The 22,313-nt window shown below is 35.3% G+C and overlaps 1 protein-coding gene across 12 annotated transcripts in view; it reads right to left on the reverse strand.

Annotated features, from left to right (window-relative positions):
- ATP8B (ATPase phospholipid transporting 8B) overlaps positions 1 to 22,313 on the reverse strand; it is a 232,451-nt gene that overhangs the window by 38,933 nt on the left and 171,205 nt on the right. For 11 of the 12 annotated variants that reach the window (XM_067786114.1, XM_067786115.1, XM_067786117.1 and 8 more), the window contains 5 exons: positions 19,327 to 19,617; positions 17,320 to 17,493; positions 16,976 to 17,252; positions 16,329 to 16,481; positions 9,377 to 9,566 (listed from right to left, as the gene is read on the reverse strand). In XM_067786114.1, coding sequence (XP_067642215.1) covers positions 9,377 to 9,566; positions 16,329 to 16,481; positions 16,976 to 17,252; positions 17,320 to 17,493; positions 19,327 to 19,617 — 1,085 coding nt within the window. The remainder of the gene's footprint in view (positions 1 to 9,376; positions 9,567 to 16,328; positions 16,482 to 16,975; positions 17,253 to 17,319; positions 17,494 to 19,326; positions 19,618 to 22,313) is intronic. The other variant, XM_067786112.1, reaches the window with a different exon arrangement.

Below are 22,313 nucleotides of genomic sequence, written 5' to 3' on the forward strand. Positions count from 1 at the left end.
AAAAATAAAAAACTTTATATTTTTCGTAAATTACTACAAATAATTTATTTTTGATTGTCGATTATTACATTGACAATAGATTCTGAAACACCAAGCAAAACCATTGAGACTTTGCACTTCATACAAGAAAGCAATAATGAGATAATTAAAGATTTTAATATTGTGTGAAAGACTAAGTTCAATAAGGGCTTAAATGTAGAATACCTTACTAATTAGTTCATTAAGGCTCTGTGTGAAATTGGCATTACACTCGCTGCCAATAATAAAGTAATATTTAAAGAGTTTATTGGAATTAGAAACTACTATTGTAAACAAAAATTTCACTAACTCGTAACAACTGAAATGCATAATTCTAAAAAGTAGAGGTCGCCCGGTGATTGAAATTAAACCGTTATAGACCTCACTATTTTTCAATTCCTTTTCTTTCCTTCTCTTTCTTTTACTTTCTTTTCCTTTCATTTCCATTTCTTAACTTTGCTTTCCTTTCTTTTCCATTCCTTTTCTTTCCTTTGCTTTCTTTTTTTACCTTTATTTTCCTTATCCTTCACTTATTTTAGTTTATTTACTTTTTACTGTTTTGTTTTGCTTTATATTATTATTATTTTATTTTTAGTTGTTGATTTTTCTAGCTCAAGGCCAAATTCAAATAAAACCACAATTTATTTATTGGTTTGTAATCTTACTTTTAGTTGATATTTCGACTTTATTCTGAAGTCATCATCAGGTCGATGGAGCAGACTAATGATCCTGAGGATGACTTCAAAATTAAAATATCGACAAAGAATAAAATTACAAACCAATAAATATGTAAATTATGGTTTTAGTTGAATTTGGCATTGAGTTCAAAAAAATCAGCAACTTTATTTTATTTTAAATTATGTTATAGCCATATATCGTCGCCCGCTAGCCAGAAGCATGAATGTGCAATTTTTCCGATTTTGTGTTAGATGCCTCTTTGGATTACCCTTTAGATTCTTTAGGTTCTACATAAATCTAGAGCTTCCTACTTACATGGAAACCCCAATAATTTGCAATGCTATTTTCACGAATGTACAATTCAATCACACAAAGTTGAGCCAGAAAAATTAATGTGGCATATTGTATGACACATTCGTTGATATGGCTAAACAATTTTTACAATTTTTGAAAAAAATAAGAACAGCACATATTCGTATGTTCCATCGTTCGGGTATACGTGCCTGGTATTCTTCAAAAACAATTACACCGATGAAGAATTTTTAATAGCTTAATATCCTAAAAATAATAGTTGTTTAAATGAAGGCAAACCGGTTTATTCGAAGCCCTTGCCTCTTCCCGAATCAAAACTAGAATACTTGGAAACATTGTGTGAAAAACTGGTTATACCAAAATAATATCATTCTTTTTATAAAAAATTTGAGGGCAACGCTTTTCCCGCACCCAACATTTCAGAAGATTCTGAGTCTGATGAGAATAAGAACTAGTTCTATGTTTGCAATAATATCTTAAATGAAAACACATTAGTGTATATGAAATTGAATTGAATGTGTAACTTTTTTCATTTACATACATACTTTCGATAAGTCAAAGCCGCGGCTGTTTTCCCAAGTACTGTGATGCTCCGAATCCCAACCCGCCAACGGAATTGGCCTACCAGGTCTTGGCTTGGCCCTAACGTTATTTAAAAATCAATCTGCAGTGATTTTTCTACGTCTTTTGGGGTTAAGGCCATACCATTACCAGTTGGGCCAATTCTTATAGTTTATTCGGATTCAGCGCATCAAAATGCATAGAAAGCATGAGCAGATTAACCTAATCCGACTACTTTTAATTTTTTTGTATAGATGTGTTAACAAAAAATATATCAGCTTTTTAACTTTTTGTTGTGCCAGAAAAATGAATATGCTAAATCTCGGAGAATAGAAGGGATGCGAGCAGAACAATTATCTCAGTTAAAAAGAGGTTAGTGTGAGTATAATATATAAGTACATTTTTACACTAGAAACTAATGCCTCTAACTTTGAGAGAGCAATAAACTTTGAAACTCGATTTCCCAACATTTTCATTTTGGCACATTCATGCTTCTGGCAAGTGGGCGACGATATGTAATACATCTATATTGCTAGAACAGGGTAGGTACACTCACAAACATCAGAGTGCCGATATCCCACTCAGCATTTAGGTGATTCAATTTTGAATTTCCCTACATATCAATACAATTTGATTACTCTTTCTGACTAAATAATGAGTTATCATACAATTGAACAAAAGAAATAATCAAATATGAATACTTTTGACTAAAAAGCATTTTTCGATCACTTTTTGGAATCATTTTTGAAGTCCTTTAATGACTAAATTTTAATATTTCATAAATACCAACAAAAAGAATAATCAAATATGAATACTTTTGATGATCAAAAACTGAATATATTTTTTCAATCACATTTTGGAATCATATTTGAATCAAATGTGTTTACTTTAGGTGATCTAAAATTTATAATCATTTTTCATTCAGATTTCTGAATCTTTTATGAATATATTTGTTGACTGAATAATGAATTTTATACTTGTTGAAATTTTACTTTTCATTAAAAATTTTATTTTTTTCACATACACATATTTTTTCAATCATGAAGCCAAGAAAAAATATATAAAAATTTTATTATTTATGCAAAAGATATTCTTCAAGACAAAAATAATGTAATGCTGCTCGTGAACGAAGATTTCTCCAACCATTTCTCCCCTTCAGCTTCCCAGAAAATACACAATGATTGGACAATACATAGGTTGTGAGCTATTTGAACCCCAGGTAAGTGAAACTATCTTGACATACCTGGATACGGCTTCAACATCCCGTATCGTATCCGTATTTATGTATATCGGTCAAGTTTGCTTGCGAGTTAGCTGTGGTTCGAATAGCTCACTTTCGCATGCTTTCTTCCCCTGATGAAATAAGATTATTATGTAGTATCCTATTTTGAATGAGATATGAAGAATAAATGCATTATAGGCATTCAAAAATTATTCAAAAATCTCAACCAAAACGATTGAAATATATTGTAACGATTTTTCTGCAAATCCTCTTATTTGCAATCCTCTGCTAAGTTCGAATCACTAAACTGTTGAATAAATAACTCCAATATTGAATGATGGAAAAAATGGCCTTTATTAAGTACTTCACAATAACACTCAAAATGTGCAACGAATAGCTTAATAACCAAACTGATATCTTAAAGGAAACTGACTTTCAAAATAATAGTGCTATTGCTCGCTAGATATCTTCTTAGTCGTAACTGCTGATCAACTCAAATCAAACTGAATTCCATTTTACTCGCTTGTGCCGCTTTTATAGTTTACGCTGCATACATCTAGGCTCTTCTATTTCCAGAACTTACCAACTATTTCGAGTGTTTATAGTTCTCATATAGTTTCTACTTGTTTACAATTTTCTACTTTTCAGCGTCTCTCAGATGTATGTGAGTTTGTAGTTTACAGTCTCTCGCACACACATAGGCGTATAAGTAAATGCATCTGTGTGTGACATCTCTCGGCTGCCTTATATATGTGTATACATGATTTGATTATTGACGTGAACATCGCTTAGCATCGCCTTAGTGATGGTATAGCTTAGGGATGCTAATATCCGTGACACTGCCCTCCACCTAAGTCTGATCGTCCCGATCAGACAAATCTCTCGATCTAAACGCTGCTAGCATCGCCAAATGTACCACTCTTCTACTCCGTGGTTTCTCAATGCTTTGTATGCGGTAGATGGTATCACTGATCTTCTTCACAACCTTGTACGGGCCTTCCCAACTGCACCGAAATTTGGATGGAACACCTTTCCGCCGGTGAGGGTTGTATAACAGTACCAAATCTCCCGCCAAGAAACCTTTCGAATTATTTTCCTTGTCGTACCTGTGTTTCATCTTACTACTCATTATCCTGGATCGTTCCCTCGCACTCTGTTGCTTGACCAATGAAGAACTACTTCGCAGAGCTTGCGCTGGACGGATTTCCTTTGCATAATCAGTATCGTTCCGACGCTTCACAACAGTAGTGTGCCTTGGCTTGAAACCACCCTTGCATTCTTTCTTCGTTTCAGTACGTCCGTTAGGGCTTTTCAATGCCAGTGTTTCTCTCACAGGTACCTTCGGTTTTGATTTGTTTGGCCCATTTGTTCCATCAACCTTTACCTTTGAATTTCGTGGCCTTCGTCGAGTCTTCTCCACCAGTACCCGATTACTGCTGAACCCTTTTTCCAAACTAAAGTTAAGTGGCACATCTTGGTTCTCATAACACATCACCCTTCTCTGCATATCGATCTTGATGTCATGGTCAACCAAGAAATCCACTCCCAATATAACTTCATCAACAATCTCCGCCACAACAAATTTGTGTAGAACCATGACCTTCCCAATCAATACTTCACATATCACTTCTCCCTGAACTTGGTTATAGTCGCCAGTGACCGTACGCAAATTTGCTCCAGGTAACGGTTTTACTCTCCTGTTGACCAAGTCAGATCGGATCAAGGAATGAGATGCGCCCGTATCTACAGTCAGTACTCGTTCTTTGCCATCCACATTCCCTCTGACGGTAAGACTGCTTGATTTCCTTCCAATCTGCGACACAGATATCACAGGGCATTCAATAGCTGGATCTAGCTCTCTACCTCTTACTCGCTCTTGCTCATCTCCTCCAGCTTTGCGTTTACGGCCACCCACATTGTTGGAACTATTAAGACCAAGATCGCAATGACGTGCTATGTGACCGGACTTCCCGCATTTGAAGCATTTGATAACTTTTTCACTTCGATTTTGCGATCCTTTCAGTGCCTCCAATATTGCGTCTACCCACTCTGGCCTTTCTACTTCCACACGGCGTGCTTTGAAAACTGGCTTACACAGGAGCGACGCCGTTTCCTGAATCAGAGCTTGTGACACCGTTTCTGCGAATGTTGGCTTTGGGTTCGCGTATGTAGCTCGCTTCGTTTCCACGTCCCGTATGCCATTTATGAAACTCTGGATTTTTACCCTTTCAGTGTATTCCACGGGTGCGTCCGCATTTGCAAGATGAGCCAATCTTTCAATATCTGAAGCAAACTCCTGCAATGTCTCATTTGCTTTTTGGTAGCGGTTTTGCAACTCAATTTGGAATATCTGTTTTCTATGCTCGCTTCTGTAACGTCTCTCCAAAGCGCTCATCAATGTTTCGTAATGGTTCCGCTCGTACTCTGGGATGGTCTGTAAGATTTCCGCGGCAGGCCCTTTCAGTGCCACGAACAGAGCTGCAACTTTATCTTCAGCATTCCATTGGTTCACTGCTGCGGTCTTCTCAAACTGTAGCTTAAAGACCTGAAAAGGAACAGAACCGTCAAAGGATGGTGTCTTTACCTTTGGATTACTCGCTGAAACTGCTGGACGATTTAATTGTAACTGCTCCATACGACCCTTCAAATCATCGACTTCTGCCTGAAATTGAGCGATTTTTGCATCCTGCGCTTCCAGCTTTGATGTTACCCTTGCTTCCTGTGCTTCTAACTGTGAAGACATTTGTGCCACCTGCAATGATAAGCGCTCCTCTTGTTCTTCCATCTTTGATGTTATGCGTGTCTCCTGCGATTCCAGTTGGGATGCCATATATGTCTTCTGTTCTTCTAGTTGAGATGCCAGTTGAGATTTTATATCTGTCTTTTGCGATTCCAGTTGAGAAGCCACTGTCGATGTTTGAGCAGATATTGCAGCCAAAATCATGTTCAAATCTGTGCTGGTAACCGTCTGCGATGTTTCGTTTTTCTCTTCAATTTTTGTTGTCTCCTCCCCATCAAGGTGAAAGACATACTCTTCCACATCAATTCCTTCTGCTTCCATTGCCTCTCGTAGCCGTGCCTGAAGTTCAAGTTTAACGCCGCTTGTATTCAATCCACGGGTCTCCAACTCCTTCTTTAGTTGCTGGATCTTTAATTCACCGAACTTTGCCATGTCCTTGTTGTCCTTTGGAATTTATTCAACAATTCCTCTTCTGACACCAATTGTAACGATTTTTCTGCAAATCCTCTTATTTGCAATCCTCTGCTAAGTTCGAATCACTAAACTGTTGAATAAATAACTCCAATATTGAATGATGGAAAAAATGGCCTTTATTAAGTACTTCACAATAACACTCAAAATGTGCAACGAATAGCTTAATAACCAAACTGATATCTTAAAGGAAACTGACTTTCAAAATAATAGTGCTATTGCTCGCTAGATATCTTCTTAGTCGTAACTGCTGATCAACTCAAATCAAACTGAATTCCATTTTACTCGCTTGTGCCGCTTTTATAGTTTACGCTGCATACATCTAGGCTCTTCTATTTCCAGAACTTACCAACTATTTCGAGTGTTTATAGTTCTCATATAGTTTCTACTTGTTTACAATTTTCTACTTTTCAGCGTCTCTCAGATGTATGTGAGTTTGTAGTTTACAGTCTCTCGCACACACATAGGCGTATAAGTAAATGCATCTGTGTGTGACATCTCTCGGCTGCCTTATATATGTGTATACATGATTTGATTATTGACGTGAACATCGCTTAGCATCGCCTTAGTGATGGTATAGCTTAGGGATGCTAATATCCGTGACAATATTCACGAATATGATCAGAAAATGACTGTGAAAAGCAGTCAAATATTACTCTAAAACTATTAAAGCTCAATTTTACAATGATCTCAAATATGAATAAAAAGCGTTTCGAAATAGGAATCATAAATGGTTATTCAAGAATATTCACATTTATGGTACATTTATCTCCCGACGATACGTTAATTTTCGAACAGAAAATGCTTTTAAATTTGAACGTTTTTAATCATCTTGGGGTATGATATTTAAATATTTTTTGATCAAAATTTTCAAAAAGTGCTGGCTGGGATATTGCTGTTCAAATTCGAATTTAATACTCATTGCGAGCATTTTCTCTTAGCAATATATGAGTATTACATATATATGTATGTATATGGTATAACTAGCAAAGAACCCACCAGAAATGTATACAAATCAAAAAATCACGTAACTACAACTTGAATAGTATCGTTTGTACTTGCCTACACTTGAAATATCACCAATTAAAATGACACTTGCGGATTCTCGCGCTATACTTGCAACAAAACAACCATGCACACACTATTCGTGAGCATTAAATAAATATTTTAGCGTTACTTTTAGCTTTTTTGGAATATTTTGAATGTCCTGCACTGCTTCTTGAGAATACCTATCGATCGGACTTTTGCTCGCTTAAAATGAACACAATATTCGGTTTCCCCACTGCTAATTGCATTGAGGTATTGCAAATGAGTGATTCATAAGCTTGTTGAACGATGTTTTCAGGGTTAGAGATCACAGTTACCTATTGTGTGGTAGACACGATGGGTGTATAAAAAGGACGTTTACAACAAAAATAACTGAAAAAATTATTTTGCTGTGAAAAAAAGCTTTGAATTTAAATTATTATTTTTGTTTTTGTTTTCTGTAGTACAGTTTAGCATTTTGAGTAGTTAAAGAATTGTGAAAAGAAATTAATCCAAATTTAGTTCACATCTCTTCTGTCGAAAAATTTTGTAATTAATTACAACATTTTTACCGGCCTACTGAGATACGACTTTATTATTGACTTCGCTGAAATACAGCCTTATTAACAGAATTTGTCTTTGTTAACAAAACTTTTAGGTAACGAGTTTTCTATTAGGAAAGGTCGATATGTAGATATTTGTGTTCTATAAAACGATGGAGGCACCTCTAACCCCCTAGCCCTAACTCGAAAGAAAAATATTGTTTTATGATTTATTAAGAAATTGGTCAAAATCGTAGATCGATCTCTTTATTACTTTTTGAGTTATGAGCAGTCCAAGACAACAGTAATTTTGCTATATACGAGCCATCATGCGAAAGCTAGCGCACATGATTCACATACTTTCTCACTCCGTTAAATATAACACTCATACGCACTGATGTACTTTTTGAGAGAGCGCGTGTGTAAGTGAACATACTTATGCCTGATTTTTCAGTGCGAGTGTAAATTTTCGTTAAAGTTGACTAGAGTTTAACCTTGCCACCTTATTCGATAACATAAAATTTTGCTGCTCATCTCAGCTTAAGCGGCCGAAGTGGCAGGGTTAAAATCTAGTCAACTTTAACTAGAGTTTAAACTCGCACTGAAAAACGCGGCATTAGTGGAAGAAAATTGGTTTTACAGTTAATGCTGCTAAGAAATGAAAATACCCGTCTACAATTCAGCGATAATAATGATTATAGATAAACGAATATCGATAAAAAGTTGTTATTGACACTGAAAATTACTATATTTATTGGCGCATAGTCATAGTCCAAACAAAATAGGTTTTAAATAGATTTAGTTGCAGCTTTTTGACATAATTTTTTTTAGCTATCTGTCAAGAAAGCTGTAACTAAATATAAAACCCATTTTATTTCCACTATGACTGTGCGCCATTGAGTCTGCAGTGCGTGAATTCTTCAACTTTTTTTACGACATTCGCCTCCTCTATGTTAACAAATCGATAAATATAACTATTTCGATTTTTAAAGATTGTATTTTTATCGATATTCGATCAGCTATTGTCGCTTGATAATGGGAGAATATTAAAATTTTTTTATTGACATTAGCTGTGAGGCCGCTTATTCTTAATTTGAACTTAATAAAATTATCGCCCCGTTAGTGATGTCGAAACTGAGTTAGTGAATAGCACAATCGTTATCGCTAGCGAAAGATCGTTAGTTGAACCTCCGCCAGGTCACATCGACAAAAGTTAGTGTTCTCCATCATTGGGCTCTTCGTATTAAATAGCAGAGTAACAAGGTAATATCGCTGCCATTTTTCTTCTTTTAAATATAAATTTGTATAACTTCGTATAATTTCGGTAACTATTGGAAACTTCTACACAGCATTTGTCAGCGGTTTCATACATTTTTTTTTTAGCCAATAAATAATTTCTATTTAAATTATAGAAAGAACCCATATATACGTACTAAAAAGATATATGTAAGAAGTATCCTAGCGACATATATAAAAATATATAAATACGTAAACATTTCTAAAAGAAATACCCAAATCAGGTTATTTACGTATGCAAAGTTTATGGGAAGTTCGGTGAAAGTCAAATTTTAAACAACAGAAAATAAAAAATTCAAGTCAATCTCAAGCATTTAAGTACAAGAAATTTATAGAAAGAAGTACACTAAAATTCCTCCAGACTAAGAAATAAAAAAAATATGAAATAATAAAAAGAGAGTTGGTAGCAAAGAGATTAATATCTTAGAAGTGGTAGAGAAGAGAGTAGGGGGAGTTGTGTGTGTTTGTGTATATGCAAATGTGCGACGCTTGTTTTGGAGTTCCCTCTACCTGTCCGGTTCGCCCTTATTATGCTTAATTTTGTCATCATCCCACCTAAAGGTAACAACCGATATCGCTGGCGCTGGCGGTGGTGAGACCTGCGTACGAAATCCAGTACCATACATCACAGACATATTATTATGCTCGGCACTATTAGTACCATTTAAATTGAGATTCAGATTAACATTTGGCTCTAACGCTGAAAATAAATATAAATAGAAAAGATTTATTGCGGGCTTGGTTTACTAAAAAAATGCATTTTGTTGTGTTTTTTAAGAATAATGCGATTATTAGTTAGTTATAAATAAGTTAAAAAGTTTAGCCACTGCCAAATCAAGCCATACCCAAATTAAAAATTACTTAAACATCATGAAAGTGGTTCGAAAAAAAAAGAAGAAGGGAAGCTGGTAATCATGGAAAGATTTTCGTGAAAAGGCTAAGGATCGTTTTCACCACCTCCAGTTAAGTTAGATTTTACCTGGAGGATATCAACCCTAGAGGTGATCAGTAAAATGGATAACTGTGAATATTTTGTAAAATAAATAGGTAAAAACATGATGTGAGTAGGCGAAAACTGAAAATTGGCCAAACAGCTGAATTTTGTTTACACTTTCTCCGTGGACTTTATTGAGAGGCGAAACTTCAGTTAAAATTTGAGAAAAAGAAAATTTCGATAGCTTATAGATAAGTGACCATTGTAAACCTTAGCAAGTGGCGCCACTCACAGTTGATCCTTAAAATAAGCACGGCCGCCGTGGTATGATGGTAGCGTGCTCCGCTTACCACACCAAAGATCCCGGGCAAAGCAACATCAGAATTTTAGAGACAAGTTCCTTCAATAAGAAGAACGTTTTTTTAAGAGGGGTCGCCCCTCGGCAGTGTTTGGCAAGTACTCCGAGCGTATTTTTGCCGTGAAAAGCTTCTTAGTGAAAACTCATTTGACTTGCAGATGCTGTTTGAAGTTGACATAAAACAAGTAGGTCCCGTCTCGCAAATTTGTAGGAAAAACTAAAAGGGGCACGACGCAAATTGGAAGAGAAGCTCGGACTAAGATCTCTTCGGAGGTTATCGCGCCTTATTATATACATACATATGCGCTTAAACTTTATATGTACTGACAAGTGCATAATTTTATGAACTGAAATGTGTTTCTCCATTTTATCTCTACACTACTCTCTACTTCTATAACCGAAAAGTGTGTGTGTCCATGATTCATTGCCACCGATTCAGCTATAAGTTATACACTATACACCCGTTTTTAAGTGAGCTATTTAACCACAGCCCGAGTCTTCAATAATTATCGCTGGATACGTCTCCTAAACATGATAATAAACGTTTTTTACCCGCAAATGTAGATGTACGTACATGTAAAAAAACACGGCTATACAAACATTAAGTATATATTACGTAATTCTTTTAGAAAATTCAAGCTCAATATTTAAAACAAAATATACAAACTTTGCCAATTTTGTAATATATAGCATTTAGAGGAACTTAATTGCAGTAGGTAAGATACAATTTTAAGTTTATGTTCTAGTATTTAGTAATTTTTTTAACATACTTATATCCGTAACATTGATACTGTGGCTAATATTATTATTTGAATACATCACTATGCTGCTACTAAATATGTACATACATATATGCAAACGGGGAAGCTAAGAGCGAAGATATTATCTCACACATACACACGCATAGAACTAGAAGACCAATGTGAATATCAGCTACATATAGAAGAAATAAATAAGCAGCTGTTCGCGTAAAGTCTAGACGTTAGGAGAAATCTGCGAACGAGCCAGCGCAAGCAGAGAAATAATAGATCACCAGATACAATTTTAAAGTAGAGATGTTGCACGGTGAAGCAACCTACACAAAATTCTAGTAGGTCACATTCATCACTTACCACTTACCACAGTAGAATTTGTTAAACTACCACCGTCTGTATTTATTATTTAACAATTATTTGTACACTTTTTATTCAGCTAATGTGATCACAGTTAACATTTTTACTCTCTTAAACTAAATCAGTGTAATTTGTGTGCTTAAATTATGTAAAAAATTGTGTTAAAGTTTGTGGTGTGGTAGAAGTGAGCTACTAGAATTTTGTGGAGCTCCGCTGCTTTCCACTGAAGTTCGCGCATGCAAACATTTTTGAGATCACTTTGATTTTAACACGCTATTATTGAACTGCGCGAATATTGTAATTATGAAGTACAACTACCACAGGAGAGTTGTAAATAAAGAACATTTTGCTATACTGATTACTTGAGTTATTTATTCGACAGTTCAGCGATTCGAACGTTAGCAGAAGGTGCATAATAATCAGAAATTCCCCAAAATTAGCTACAATACAAAGATTGAAGGTATATTGATGCAATGCATTTCTGTTCTTGCTGCTGTTCTTCATGGCACTCCATTCGACTGACTTTATTTTAGCGCGATCTATTCGATTTGCAAAAATATACCTACATACTTATCCCACCCCCGCAAAAATCGCGAGTACTTCATGCATGCAAGTATGGAGTACTCGCTATGGACCAACCGAGTTCCAATTAACATTGCGATGTCCTAGGACTGGACCATATACTCCAGCTCCGCATTCCATCAGAGTAATCCATGGAGTACCCACAGTCCAATAAACATCGTGTAGTGATTACAATCGTTAAAAACGAGCACTGATCGGCTTACAATATGATCGTGTAGAAACATGAGTTGGTCCATTGCTGCATTACAGTGGAGTATAATGGTAAGTACCCTGCAAAAATCGTTGGTCCACTGGAGTAATTACATTTATACTCCACAGTTATGCAGCAATGGACCAACTCATGTTTCTACACGAACATATTGTAAGCCGATCATTGCTCGTTTTTAACGATTGTAATCACTACACGGTGTTTATTGGACTGTGGGTACTCCATGGATTACTCTGATGTAATGCGAAGCTGGAGTATATGGTCCAGTCCTAGGACATCGCAATGTTAATTGGACCATATTTTTTGTATGAATTGTGGTTAATTTTGGAGTACTCGGTTGGTCCATAGCGAGTACTCCATACATGCATGCATGGAGTACTCGCGTTTTTTGCAGGGTACTCCAGTGGACCACATGATCCAACGATTTTTGCAGGGTACATGCATATATTTATGTATGTATGCTGCATATATATGTGCGTATATTTTTGTTTGTTTGGGGTTGCTTTTCTAATATTCATTTATTTCAGTTATATTTATGTAAGCAAAGTTATGCTAGAGTTTTAAGCAAGAGATATCAGGATCGATAATCGTTATACTCTAGAATTTTGTTTATTAGAAAACAAGTGTGTAAATGTATTTCATTTAGATTAATAGGTCTAGTAGGGGTTTCTGTGGTATTGTTTTTGTGCAAAAAACGACAGGTACATAAAAGTATTTTGTTTTTTCTCGGAACTATTCTCCAAAGATGTATTTATATGCCAAAAGACTTCTAAGCTATGGGCACGTTCGAAGAAGCTCGAAAAGTTGTATTCGAATAAACGAATAAATATTTTTCGAATTAGGAATACCTACACTGAGCCAAAAAGTGCATTGTAAAAACAAGAACGCGACATATTAATTCTATAACTTTCAACTTAGAGGAAAAATAATATTGAAATACATTAAAAAAATAAATAAATGTAAGGCGCGATAACCTCCGAAGGCCGAGCTTCTCTTCCAATTTTCGTCGTGCTCCTCTTGATTTTCCCTACAAATTGGCCGGACGGGACCTATATGATTTTATGCCGACTCCGAACGGCAACTGCAAGGAAGATGAGTTTTCACTGAGAGCTTTTCATGGCAGAAATACACCCGGAGCGCTTGCCAAACACTTCCGAGGGGCGACACCGCTTAGAAAAATTTTCTTCTAATTGAAAAACCTTATTTCTAAAATTTTTGATGTTGCTTTGCCCGGGGTTTGAACCCAGGGCATCCGGTGTGGTAGGCGGAGCACGCTACCATCACACCACGGTGGCCGCCAATGAAATACATTAATTTAACAATTTTCAACTTTGATTTGATTGTATTTATTCATTGTTTCGAAAATAATTTTGAAATAACTTTTTTTTAATGTTGCACCATATTATTTTAAGAATTTTTTGATATTAATTTTAACTAAATTTAAAAGACGGTGTTTTATCCACCAAAAATGGTGAAATTGTGACAATAATGCAAGATCAAGGTGCAATTGTTGAAGAATTTGCACTAGAAAATGTGAATTTCAGTGAAAGTGACCAAAATACTGTGTCCATCGATGAAGCCAATGACGAAGAAGATAGAAAAAAAAATGATCGAATGGCTGAAAGATCATGCATTATCAAAAGTTTTGGTGTACCTTCAAAGCAAGTTTATCTATTATTATTAATATTAAAAAATTCTAATTTTAAATATGTATATATATATGTGTAGATGCGCAGGTAGCTCTTGAAAGCCTTCAATATTTAGACCAGGATGACATAAAGGAGGCTATTCCACCGACCGGTTCGGTTTTCGCAGCAAGCTCATTGCATGGAGAAAGAAAGAGGTAAGAAGCGCTTCGCAGCCTATCTCAAGCATTTTGAAATAATTTTTTCTCTGAAAATGGGTGAAACAAAGCAGCCTTAATATTAATAGTCCATATCCAGCGCCATCCCCTCTTCTAGATGTATGCATTGTCCATGGCTGTCTTAATAAAGTAATTAAAGCGCAACTTTTTGGTAAAAATTTTAATTTTTTTGTCTACTATATTTAGGATTTGTTAAATTTTTTGGATGAAATGGAATCGAACCTATCATAAGCTTTCAATCAGAAGAATTTATTGATATTACCAAACAACACTATTTCTCTAAAATGACCCAAACATACGATATCGACCTGAAAAGAATACAATATTGTTATGAACTTCTTTATAGTGGAACGAAATACAAAAAAAATTATTATTTGTCCACCAACTTACATATCAGCGCATTTAAGTTATATAAAATAAAAATGTTTTTGTATCAAAATACCATAGCTTATATTTTATGTCAAGAAGTTTTCATAAAAAAATTTTGTTCACATTTCCAATCGTATGAAATTGGATCTTTAAAGGAAAGTTTAGAAATAAAAACATTTTCAGAGTTAAATGCTTCGCCTCTACATCTATATCCGCTATGCAATGGTAAAACATATGTCAGATAAAAATATATAGCAGAATTGTTACTTTGTATTTTCATAAAATCTTTTGAATTTTTGTTCTCTTTTGAAAATTATATTGTGTTTATATTTCACAAGAGTTTGGTAAGTGAAGATCTTTAAATCGTAGAATACAAATAAAAAATGATATATGAATTGTACTGAAGGTTTTGTAAAGTCAGTAAAACCTTAAAGGGGGTAGTAAAGGAGGGGGAGAGGTCTACAATTTCGTAATTTAATATTAATAGCGTGCGTTTTTAATTTAATAATGTACGTTTTTAATTTATAACATTTTCATTTAATATTAATAATTGGCATTCTGAATTTAATATGGCTTCTGTTTTGCATCAACAATGCTCACTATTAATTTAATAATTCTTTCATATTGATTCAATAAGACGACAACTCAATTCGATAAGAATCAAATATTAAATCAATGCCGAAAAATATTAAATATATTGAATATTGCGCAACATTAAAATAAAGTTGTTCTGTATTGAAATAAGAATTTTCGACATTACTAGACTATCGTTAATGTTTCTTATTGAATCAATATCGTTTTTTTTTTTTGATTTTATGTTGTTTTGTCTCTGGGTGTACCGAATACAACACTTTCCCCGTGTTCATATGACACATGAACCAGATACGGACCACATTGTTGTTGCATTTGCATGTTAAATCTCTATCTGTATCTGGTTCATGTGTCATTGGCACACGAGGTTTATTATTCAGATAATTTTTATTCGAATTGTCTCATTCCCATATTGTTTTGTGTTTACCGCGTGTAAATGATGAAATGTGCGCGTAAATTTATACAAATTATGTAACTGATTTTTCATACAAAATTTGACAGTTCATTTACTCGCTTGGTAAATTTATACGTGTACACACTTTCTAAGGAATTTAATGAGTCCCGCTAATATAAAAAGTATAACGGGGGGCGTAAAGGCGCCACACTCTTTTGGACCGGGCCAAATAGTTTCCGATTTACCTGTTTCAAAAGCAAACATTTTACTTATATAGTTACTGCATTCTTTGGTCACACCAAAGGAGTTTAAATCATTTTCCACCTGGTCCCTCCAGCGGAGTGGCAGCCGCCCTCTTCCTGTGGTTCCATAGGCGGGTTCCGATAAAAACAACTTCTTAACCGGGGCGTAATATTTCATTCGCATAACATGGTCTAGTCAACGTAGCCGCTGCGTTTCAATTCGCTGGACTATGTCGATGACTCCCTTAAGAAACAGTCGACCAAAAGTTGAGCAATGCGGCAGATGTCGGCTTATTATTTTAAATATGACGAAATAATTAGAGCCCATGTAGACATATACAGGAATAGAGTTTTCCATTCCACTACTGGTACCAATCCTTATTGCTACTAAAAATGAAGATTAGGCAAACAACGCGTAGGATTTTTTTCGGAGGGCCATATCGGGTTTTATAATAATGCTGATTAGAGTCTGACCGATTAATCGGCATCGTCCTAATTTTTGGCCGATTTTTCTTCATCGAATGTCCTTCTTTACATTATTTTATGTTAATTCGATATTCTTGTGCAAATATTTATTTCAATCTTAGCATCACAATTTTTCTCTAGAGCTTGCAGAAAAACCTAATCGGCATCGGCCCAGTCCCACGGTTTAACCGATGGCATCGGTCGAATTCTAATACTGATTTATTAGCGTCCTATCAGCTGGTGGCTCAACATAAAAAAATGATTAAAATAAAAAAAAATTGGGGCAGTGGCTGGAGGTGTTAATTAGTATTGTATGCATTTCATATTGATGGTTAAAACTTACGTGTAGGCCTAAATCGATTAACTATTCGCACCGATTCACGAAATTGACGCAACTGCTTCTCGACTTCCTCCACCGAGCTGCCATCCACAATGAATACATCGGCCAATTCGTCAGTTAATAACTGACATGAATAACCAATATTTATAGCAGTTTCTAGAAAAAAATAACGAAGTTTATATTTAAATCTAAGCGCGATCGTATCAGCTTTCTTTTCAAATTAATCGATAAATAAAAATCGTCATCGTCGTTCTCAGCCATTGTGAATACATGCAAGTAAAAAACCTTTCTATTCCTCCATTGCACACCTACCTGTCAAATAATTGCTAACAGGGAGAACTTGTGTCGCGAGTAGCCAGCGAATGAAAGAAATGTTTGCTTTTTTTTTAAATGTCTGCAAATATGAGCATCCAGCTGAGCAAACATTTTAAAATATGCGAGTAGCGCAATGTACCAGTCGTCTACATAAATGTTTGAAAAACACTATTGAGCAAATGATCAGTGATGAGTAAACGAACAGCTATTCAACAGGTGATCCAGGCTGTTTACTATTGTGAACGATTTTTTCAAACATTCGCCACTAGTATGAATTCACAATGTTCTCAGCATTTTAAGATGACGGCAGCTCTTTTTCAGATATATTCTTTTACCTTGCTTATCACCAGTTAGCACCCAAATTTTCAATCCAGCCATTTGCAGATTTGCTATTGTTTGCGGCACGCCATCTTGTAATTTGTCTTCTATCGCCGTCACGCCCACCAAAATTAATTCACTTTCGATCTCCTCATACATGGCACTCAGTTTCTCTTCGCGTGCATCTAAAGAAATCGCTGCTATTTGTTGTCGTTGCGACCAGTCCATATAATAGCTCTCATCGATATGTCGTTCGGCAAGCACCAACGTGCGTAAACCTTCACCAGCAAATTTCTACATGCAATTTGTTTGAACTATGTATAGAAGTTCGTTTTTGGAAATATATTCAGTTACAACTTACATTTAAGTGATCCTGAGTACGCGTCTTAATATCATTTTGACTAGTACTTAACCTATCGTAAATCACATTGTCAGCACCCTTACAGTATAATAAAATGTCATCGCCCCGCCTTAATATTACCGACATACGCTTGCGCACATTATTGAAATCGAGAATATTGAGAAGTTCATACTCCTATGAATAATGAAATTTATTACTAATATTGTGGATGACGCAACCAAACTGGATTCAAAAAAATTTTCGAACAAAGAACCGATAATGGAATCTTAATCCAATCTAATAGCGAAATGATACATAAATGGTTCCCAAGCGATCTTAAACTGATCCCTTAATAGTCTCGAAATAACTATGAAAATCATATCTGAGAGATGAGAGATTTGGAGATACTCGCAGATTAATTATATATCGGTGCCAAAAACATCCCGAAAATTTTCCAGATCGCGAAATATTCCCGAAACTATCCCAACAAAAATACCGAAATTATTTTGAAATTGTCCTGAAATGATATTTAAAACTATTCCGAAATGCTCACGAATTATCCCAAAATATTCCCGAAAGCAATCCTGAAATAGTTCAAATAATCCCGAAAAACCGTCCCGAGTTAGTCGCAACATGATCCTGAATAAGTTCTGTAAGCGTTCCGGCAACAGTTTTGAAATGATCTCGAAATTGTTCTGAAACATTTCCGGACAGATATCCAAAACAAACATGAATTAGTGAGAAAATTTACCCAAATCTGCTCCTAGTCATCCCAAAATAGTCCATATATGATCTCGAAATTATATTTTCTTGGGTGATCCTTAAAATTTCTTTAAGAATATATATTGCACTTCCTAACAGTACTTTCCGTCAAAGCCATTATCTTACATAATATACATATGAAACATTTAAAGAAACTAAGTGACGTTTTCAATAAATGTTAAGTAAACAAAAAAAAAAGAAAATAAAATAAAGGTAAGGCGCGATAACCTCCGAAGAGACCTACATATTTTATGCCGACTCCGAACGGCATCTGCAAGGCAGATGCGTTTTCACTGAGAGCTTTTCATGGCAGAAATACACCCGGCGCTTGCCAAACACTGCCGAGGGGCGACCGCGCTTAGAAAAATTTTCTTCTAATTGAAAAACCTTATTTCTAAAATTTTGATGTTGCTTTGCCCGGGGTGTGAACCCAGGGCATACGGTGTGGTAGGCGGAGCACGCTACCATCACACCACGGTGGCCGCCGCGTAAGTAAATAATTGAATGGTAATTCTCAAACAAGATTTCACAGTTCTTGTTGTTACATAAAATAGCTTTGACGATGAACCTCTTATCTGAGCATGATTATATACTATTTGAAAGGCTGGCGATGAAAAATGTTTTTTTCCATAAGGAGAAGACAGGGCGGGAACTTTTGCCTATGCGTAAAGAATTGAATCATTCCAAGACTATTTCGAAACCATTTCGGGTTAGTTCAGAATCATATCGAGACTATTTCGGGACCATTTCGGGCTAATTTTAAATATCCTTTCGGTGAAGAATCATTTCGAGGCTGTTTCGGGGCAATGTTGGGACAGTAGCTCTCTTGTTTTAAGTCACAAAAATGATAAGTCCCGTTTTTACTGCCGCTTTTTTAATGCACCTTTACGGACATGTTTATAAATTTCGCTTCTATTCATTCTTAAAATTGTAAGTTTCTACCTGCTAAAAAGATGGGAAGCTTCTTATCTGAACAATCGGTCGCATGGGATATGTATTATATGTACGACTTATCTTTACGATTAGAAAAAAATATACTATGCCATATACGAAAGAATGTGGTGAAATTTGAGGCTTCTATTTGATAAATTGAGGAAGAAACTGCAAAAAAAAAAAAACCGGTTGAATGGGGGATATATGCGATAGTACCTACAAGTTTGAGATTCGGACCATTTCATTTTCATAAACCATTTCATTCATAATTTAGATATATTAACATACATATGTGTGTATGTACATAGGTAAGTTCTTAAATTATTTGCTTACCTCTCGATTGCCCATAACCTCTATTGTTATACTATTCGGCGTACGTGAACGAAAAACGAAACCAAAATTACGTGCTGCTGACACTAACGCAGATTCGTCAGGACTTTGAGCCTGATATTCAAGACGGCCTTCCACGTACTCAGGCATAACGGTGTGACACAGCGCAAGTAAACGAAAAAAATTGTGCGCATGCTCCTCGTCGGAGCGCACAGCATCCAATAACGTTTTATCATACCAGCAAAAGTGGGGTTCGTATTCAGGATTTGCTGAAAAGTCCACTGGTTCAAAAGCCTTGAAAAAAAAAAAAACGTTACAAAAATAAATTGAAGTAAATATACGTACAGTAAAGTAAATATACGCTCTTTGCGAATAATGTATAATACGAATAAATATGTATGTATGTAAATAGTTTTGCATGTAGTTTTTATGATTAAAGCATAGTTCGCTAAAAACTTTTTATGTCAAAAAGAAATACATTTAAGTATAAATATGTACATAGGTAGGTATTAGAAGCTCATGTGTTAAGTAATGTAATTACGAATAGTTAAGAATGCTCGTATCTAAATATTATGTACACATTCCTTAGATAAATAAGTTGAGTATAATATTTTAATTCTTGGATAGAAGCAGGGTTGCAAGCAAATCCTGTTAAAACATGAAATTCTACACAAAGAAAGGAAATAATTTACGTAGCATTGACATTTTCGCTTACTTACATTCTATGCCTTCCGTTCTAGTTTCAAATCTATAAGCATACCCCCATAACTTTATAAAGACTGAATACTCTCATATTTTAACTTATATATTACCTTTTTGAACTCTTTTACCATTGTCACCGAGAGCTGAAGAGAGTCGAGCAAACAAAATATGAGGACCGCATTTAATTTATAGTGTAACTACGAGAAAACATACAGATTATGATTCAGAATCTTGCTGATATATTCTACATTTTATAATCAAACACAACCCCTCCTCTACCCTACCTCCTGCAAAATAAACGGTGTGAAGAATGACATTTTTTTCAAAGAATGTAATTGGGATATTAAGGCCGGGGATCACTTTGTACCGACTGAAGCACAAAAGCCGAATTAATGTACGACGTTGTCAAAAATGACCAAAAATCGCGTGATGGCATATATGCACAACCGCATAAAAAAGTGGGTATTTTTTCGATAGCAAACAGATAGCTCTTCGATAAAAAATCGATAGCTTGTCGGTAACCTTAGTAATCGAAAACAAATATAAATCACTTTGATAACAAATCGATAACTCGTCTACACCTCGTCGATAACACACCTATAATAAACCTTTCTTTTCCCCTCCCTCCCTTCTATTTTTTTCATTTCCATTGTCTTGCCCTGCCTTGCCTTGTTTTACTGTCTGATTTCGCTCATAGCAACTCTACCATGTACATTGTTCCCACATTACGTTACATTGTAGTGACTACACTTATCCTTACATTGTGTTTTACTCCGTACTGTACACCAATACCCCACACTACGCTTGAATTTACATTCCATATGAATCCCCCATGTAGCAAACAATTTACAAAGACTACGCTTACACTTTACACCGTACGCATACATTTAGGATTCTCCCATACCTTGAGCAAAGATGTTTACACATCAGTAAATAAAAATATTCTATAAAAATATTCTGCGGTAACAAAAGTAAATGCTAAAGCTTGTTTTACATATTTACAAATAATGCAAAATAAATTGTACAAATACATAACAGCATCATGTTTTAAAAGAACAATGGGGTATACAGGGTGCCCGAAGAAATTCGAAAAACGGAAATCAACAATACATAAAAATATGTTTTTTTTTGTTTACGCAAGTAGCCATATAGATATCTATATATGTTCATATGTGACTAGGGTTATAACTGAAACTTCCGTTTGCTAGCTAAAACTCAAACTTCATTCGTTGAGCGTTCATACAAACATTTGTATGAGTATTGATGTATGCACATATTACAGTTATTTATGCCCCGTTCTTCAGTGCGAGTTTAAACTCCAGTAAAGCGGCAGTTATGCGGCAGTTACCCACCGACGTGTGCCGTACGTACGGACGTTTGTCGTACGAAGCACGTTTGACCGAACTCTCAAGCCCGTAGGAATCAATGTGTGCGTCTGTGTACATGTACATAACATATTTGTGTGTGTATTGTTTACAACTTTTGGAATTACAATTTTTGATGGTGCAAATGGCAGAAACAAATACTGAATAAGAATTTCTAGTTCATTTATTTGTAACATCCAACTTTATATAATAATTTTAGCATAATTCAACAAAATTTTAAACAATCATTAGGCCTTTTTGTATAATAACTGCAATTGGTCCAAACATAGCACACAAAATGTTTAAGAGGCAACTCCGTCTTGTGAGAGAGCGATCAGCTGACACGTTCTTACGGAAAAAATCAAAATTGTTTTGATGTCTACGCTCCGGGCTACGTACATACGTGCGTGCGTTGAACGTCGGTGAGTTTTCGTTTACATTGCACACTCATAAGTTAGGTCGTGTCAGCTGACACGTTTTTTCTTCGTACGTTCTTGGGTAACTGCCGCTTTAAAGTTGACTATAGTTAAACCTTGTCACTTTGTTCGATCTCAACTTATGCTTGGAACACAATGCCGAGCGACGACGATATACGCCGCGTCGGGCGATGACATTTTTCAAATTACGCCCAGACATTTCGTCTACTTAAAACACAATGCCGGGCGAAATTGACGCTGTTTATTCAGAGTGGCCATTATTTAGAAATAAAGATGAAAACAATTAAAACTTTTTTAATTCTCTGCTTTAGCACTTGACTGCTAAAACACGACCAAAATGTTAAGAAATTAACAAAACAAAACAAAAATGTTAAGAAATTAAATTAAAAATTATATGTAAAGAAAAAAATGTGTGTTTGGATATTATGTTTTCTTCTTTTTATACTTAAAAAAATGAACAGCAGAACCCTTGGAACAGAACCCCTAG

The sequence above is a fragment of the Eurosta solidaginis genome, chromosome 4 (assembly GCF_040869045.1).
Source record: "Eurosta solidaginis isolate ZX-2024a chromosome 4, ASM4086904v1, whole genome shotgun sequence".
In the NCBI taxonomy this organism is placed as follows: Eukaryota; Metazoa; Arthropoda; class Insecta; order Diptera; family Tephritidae; genus Eurosta; species Eurosta solidaginis.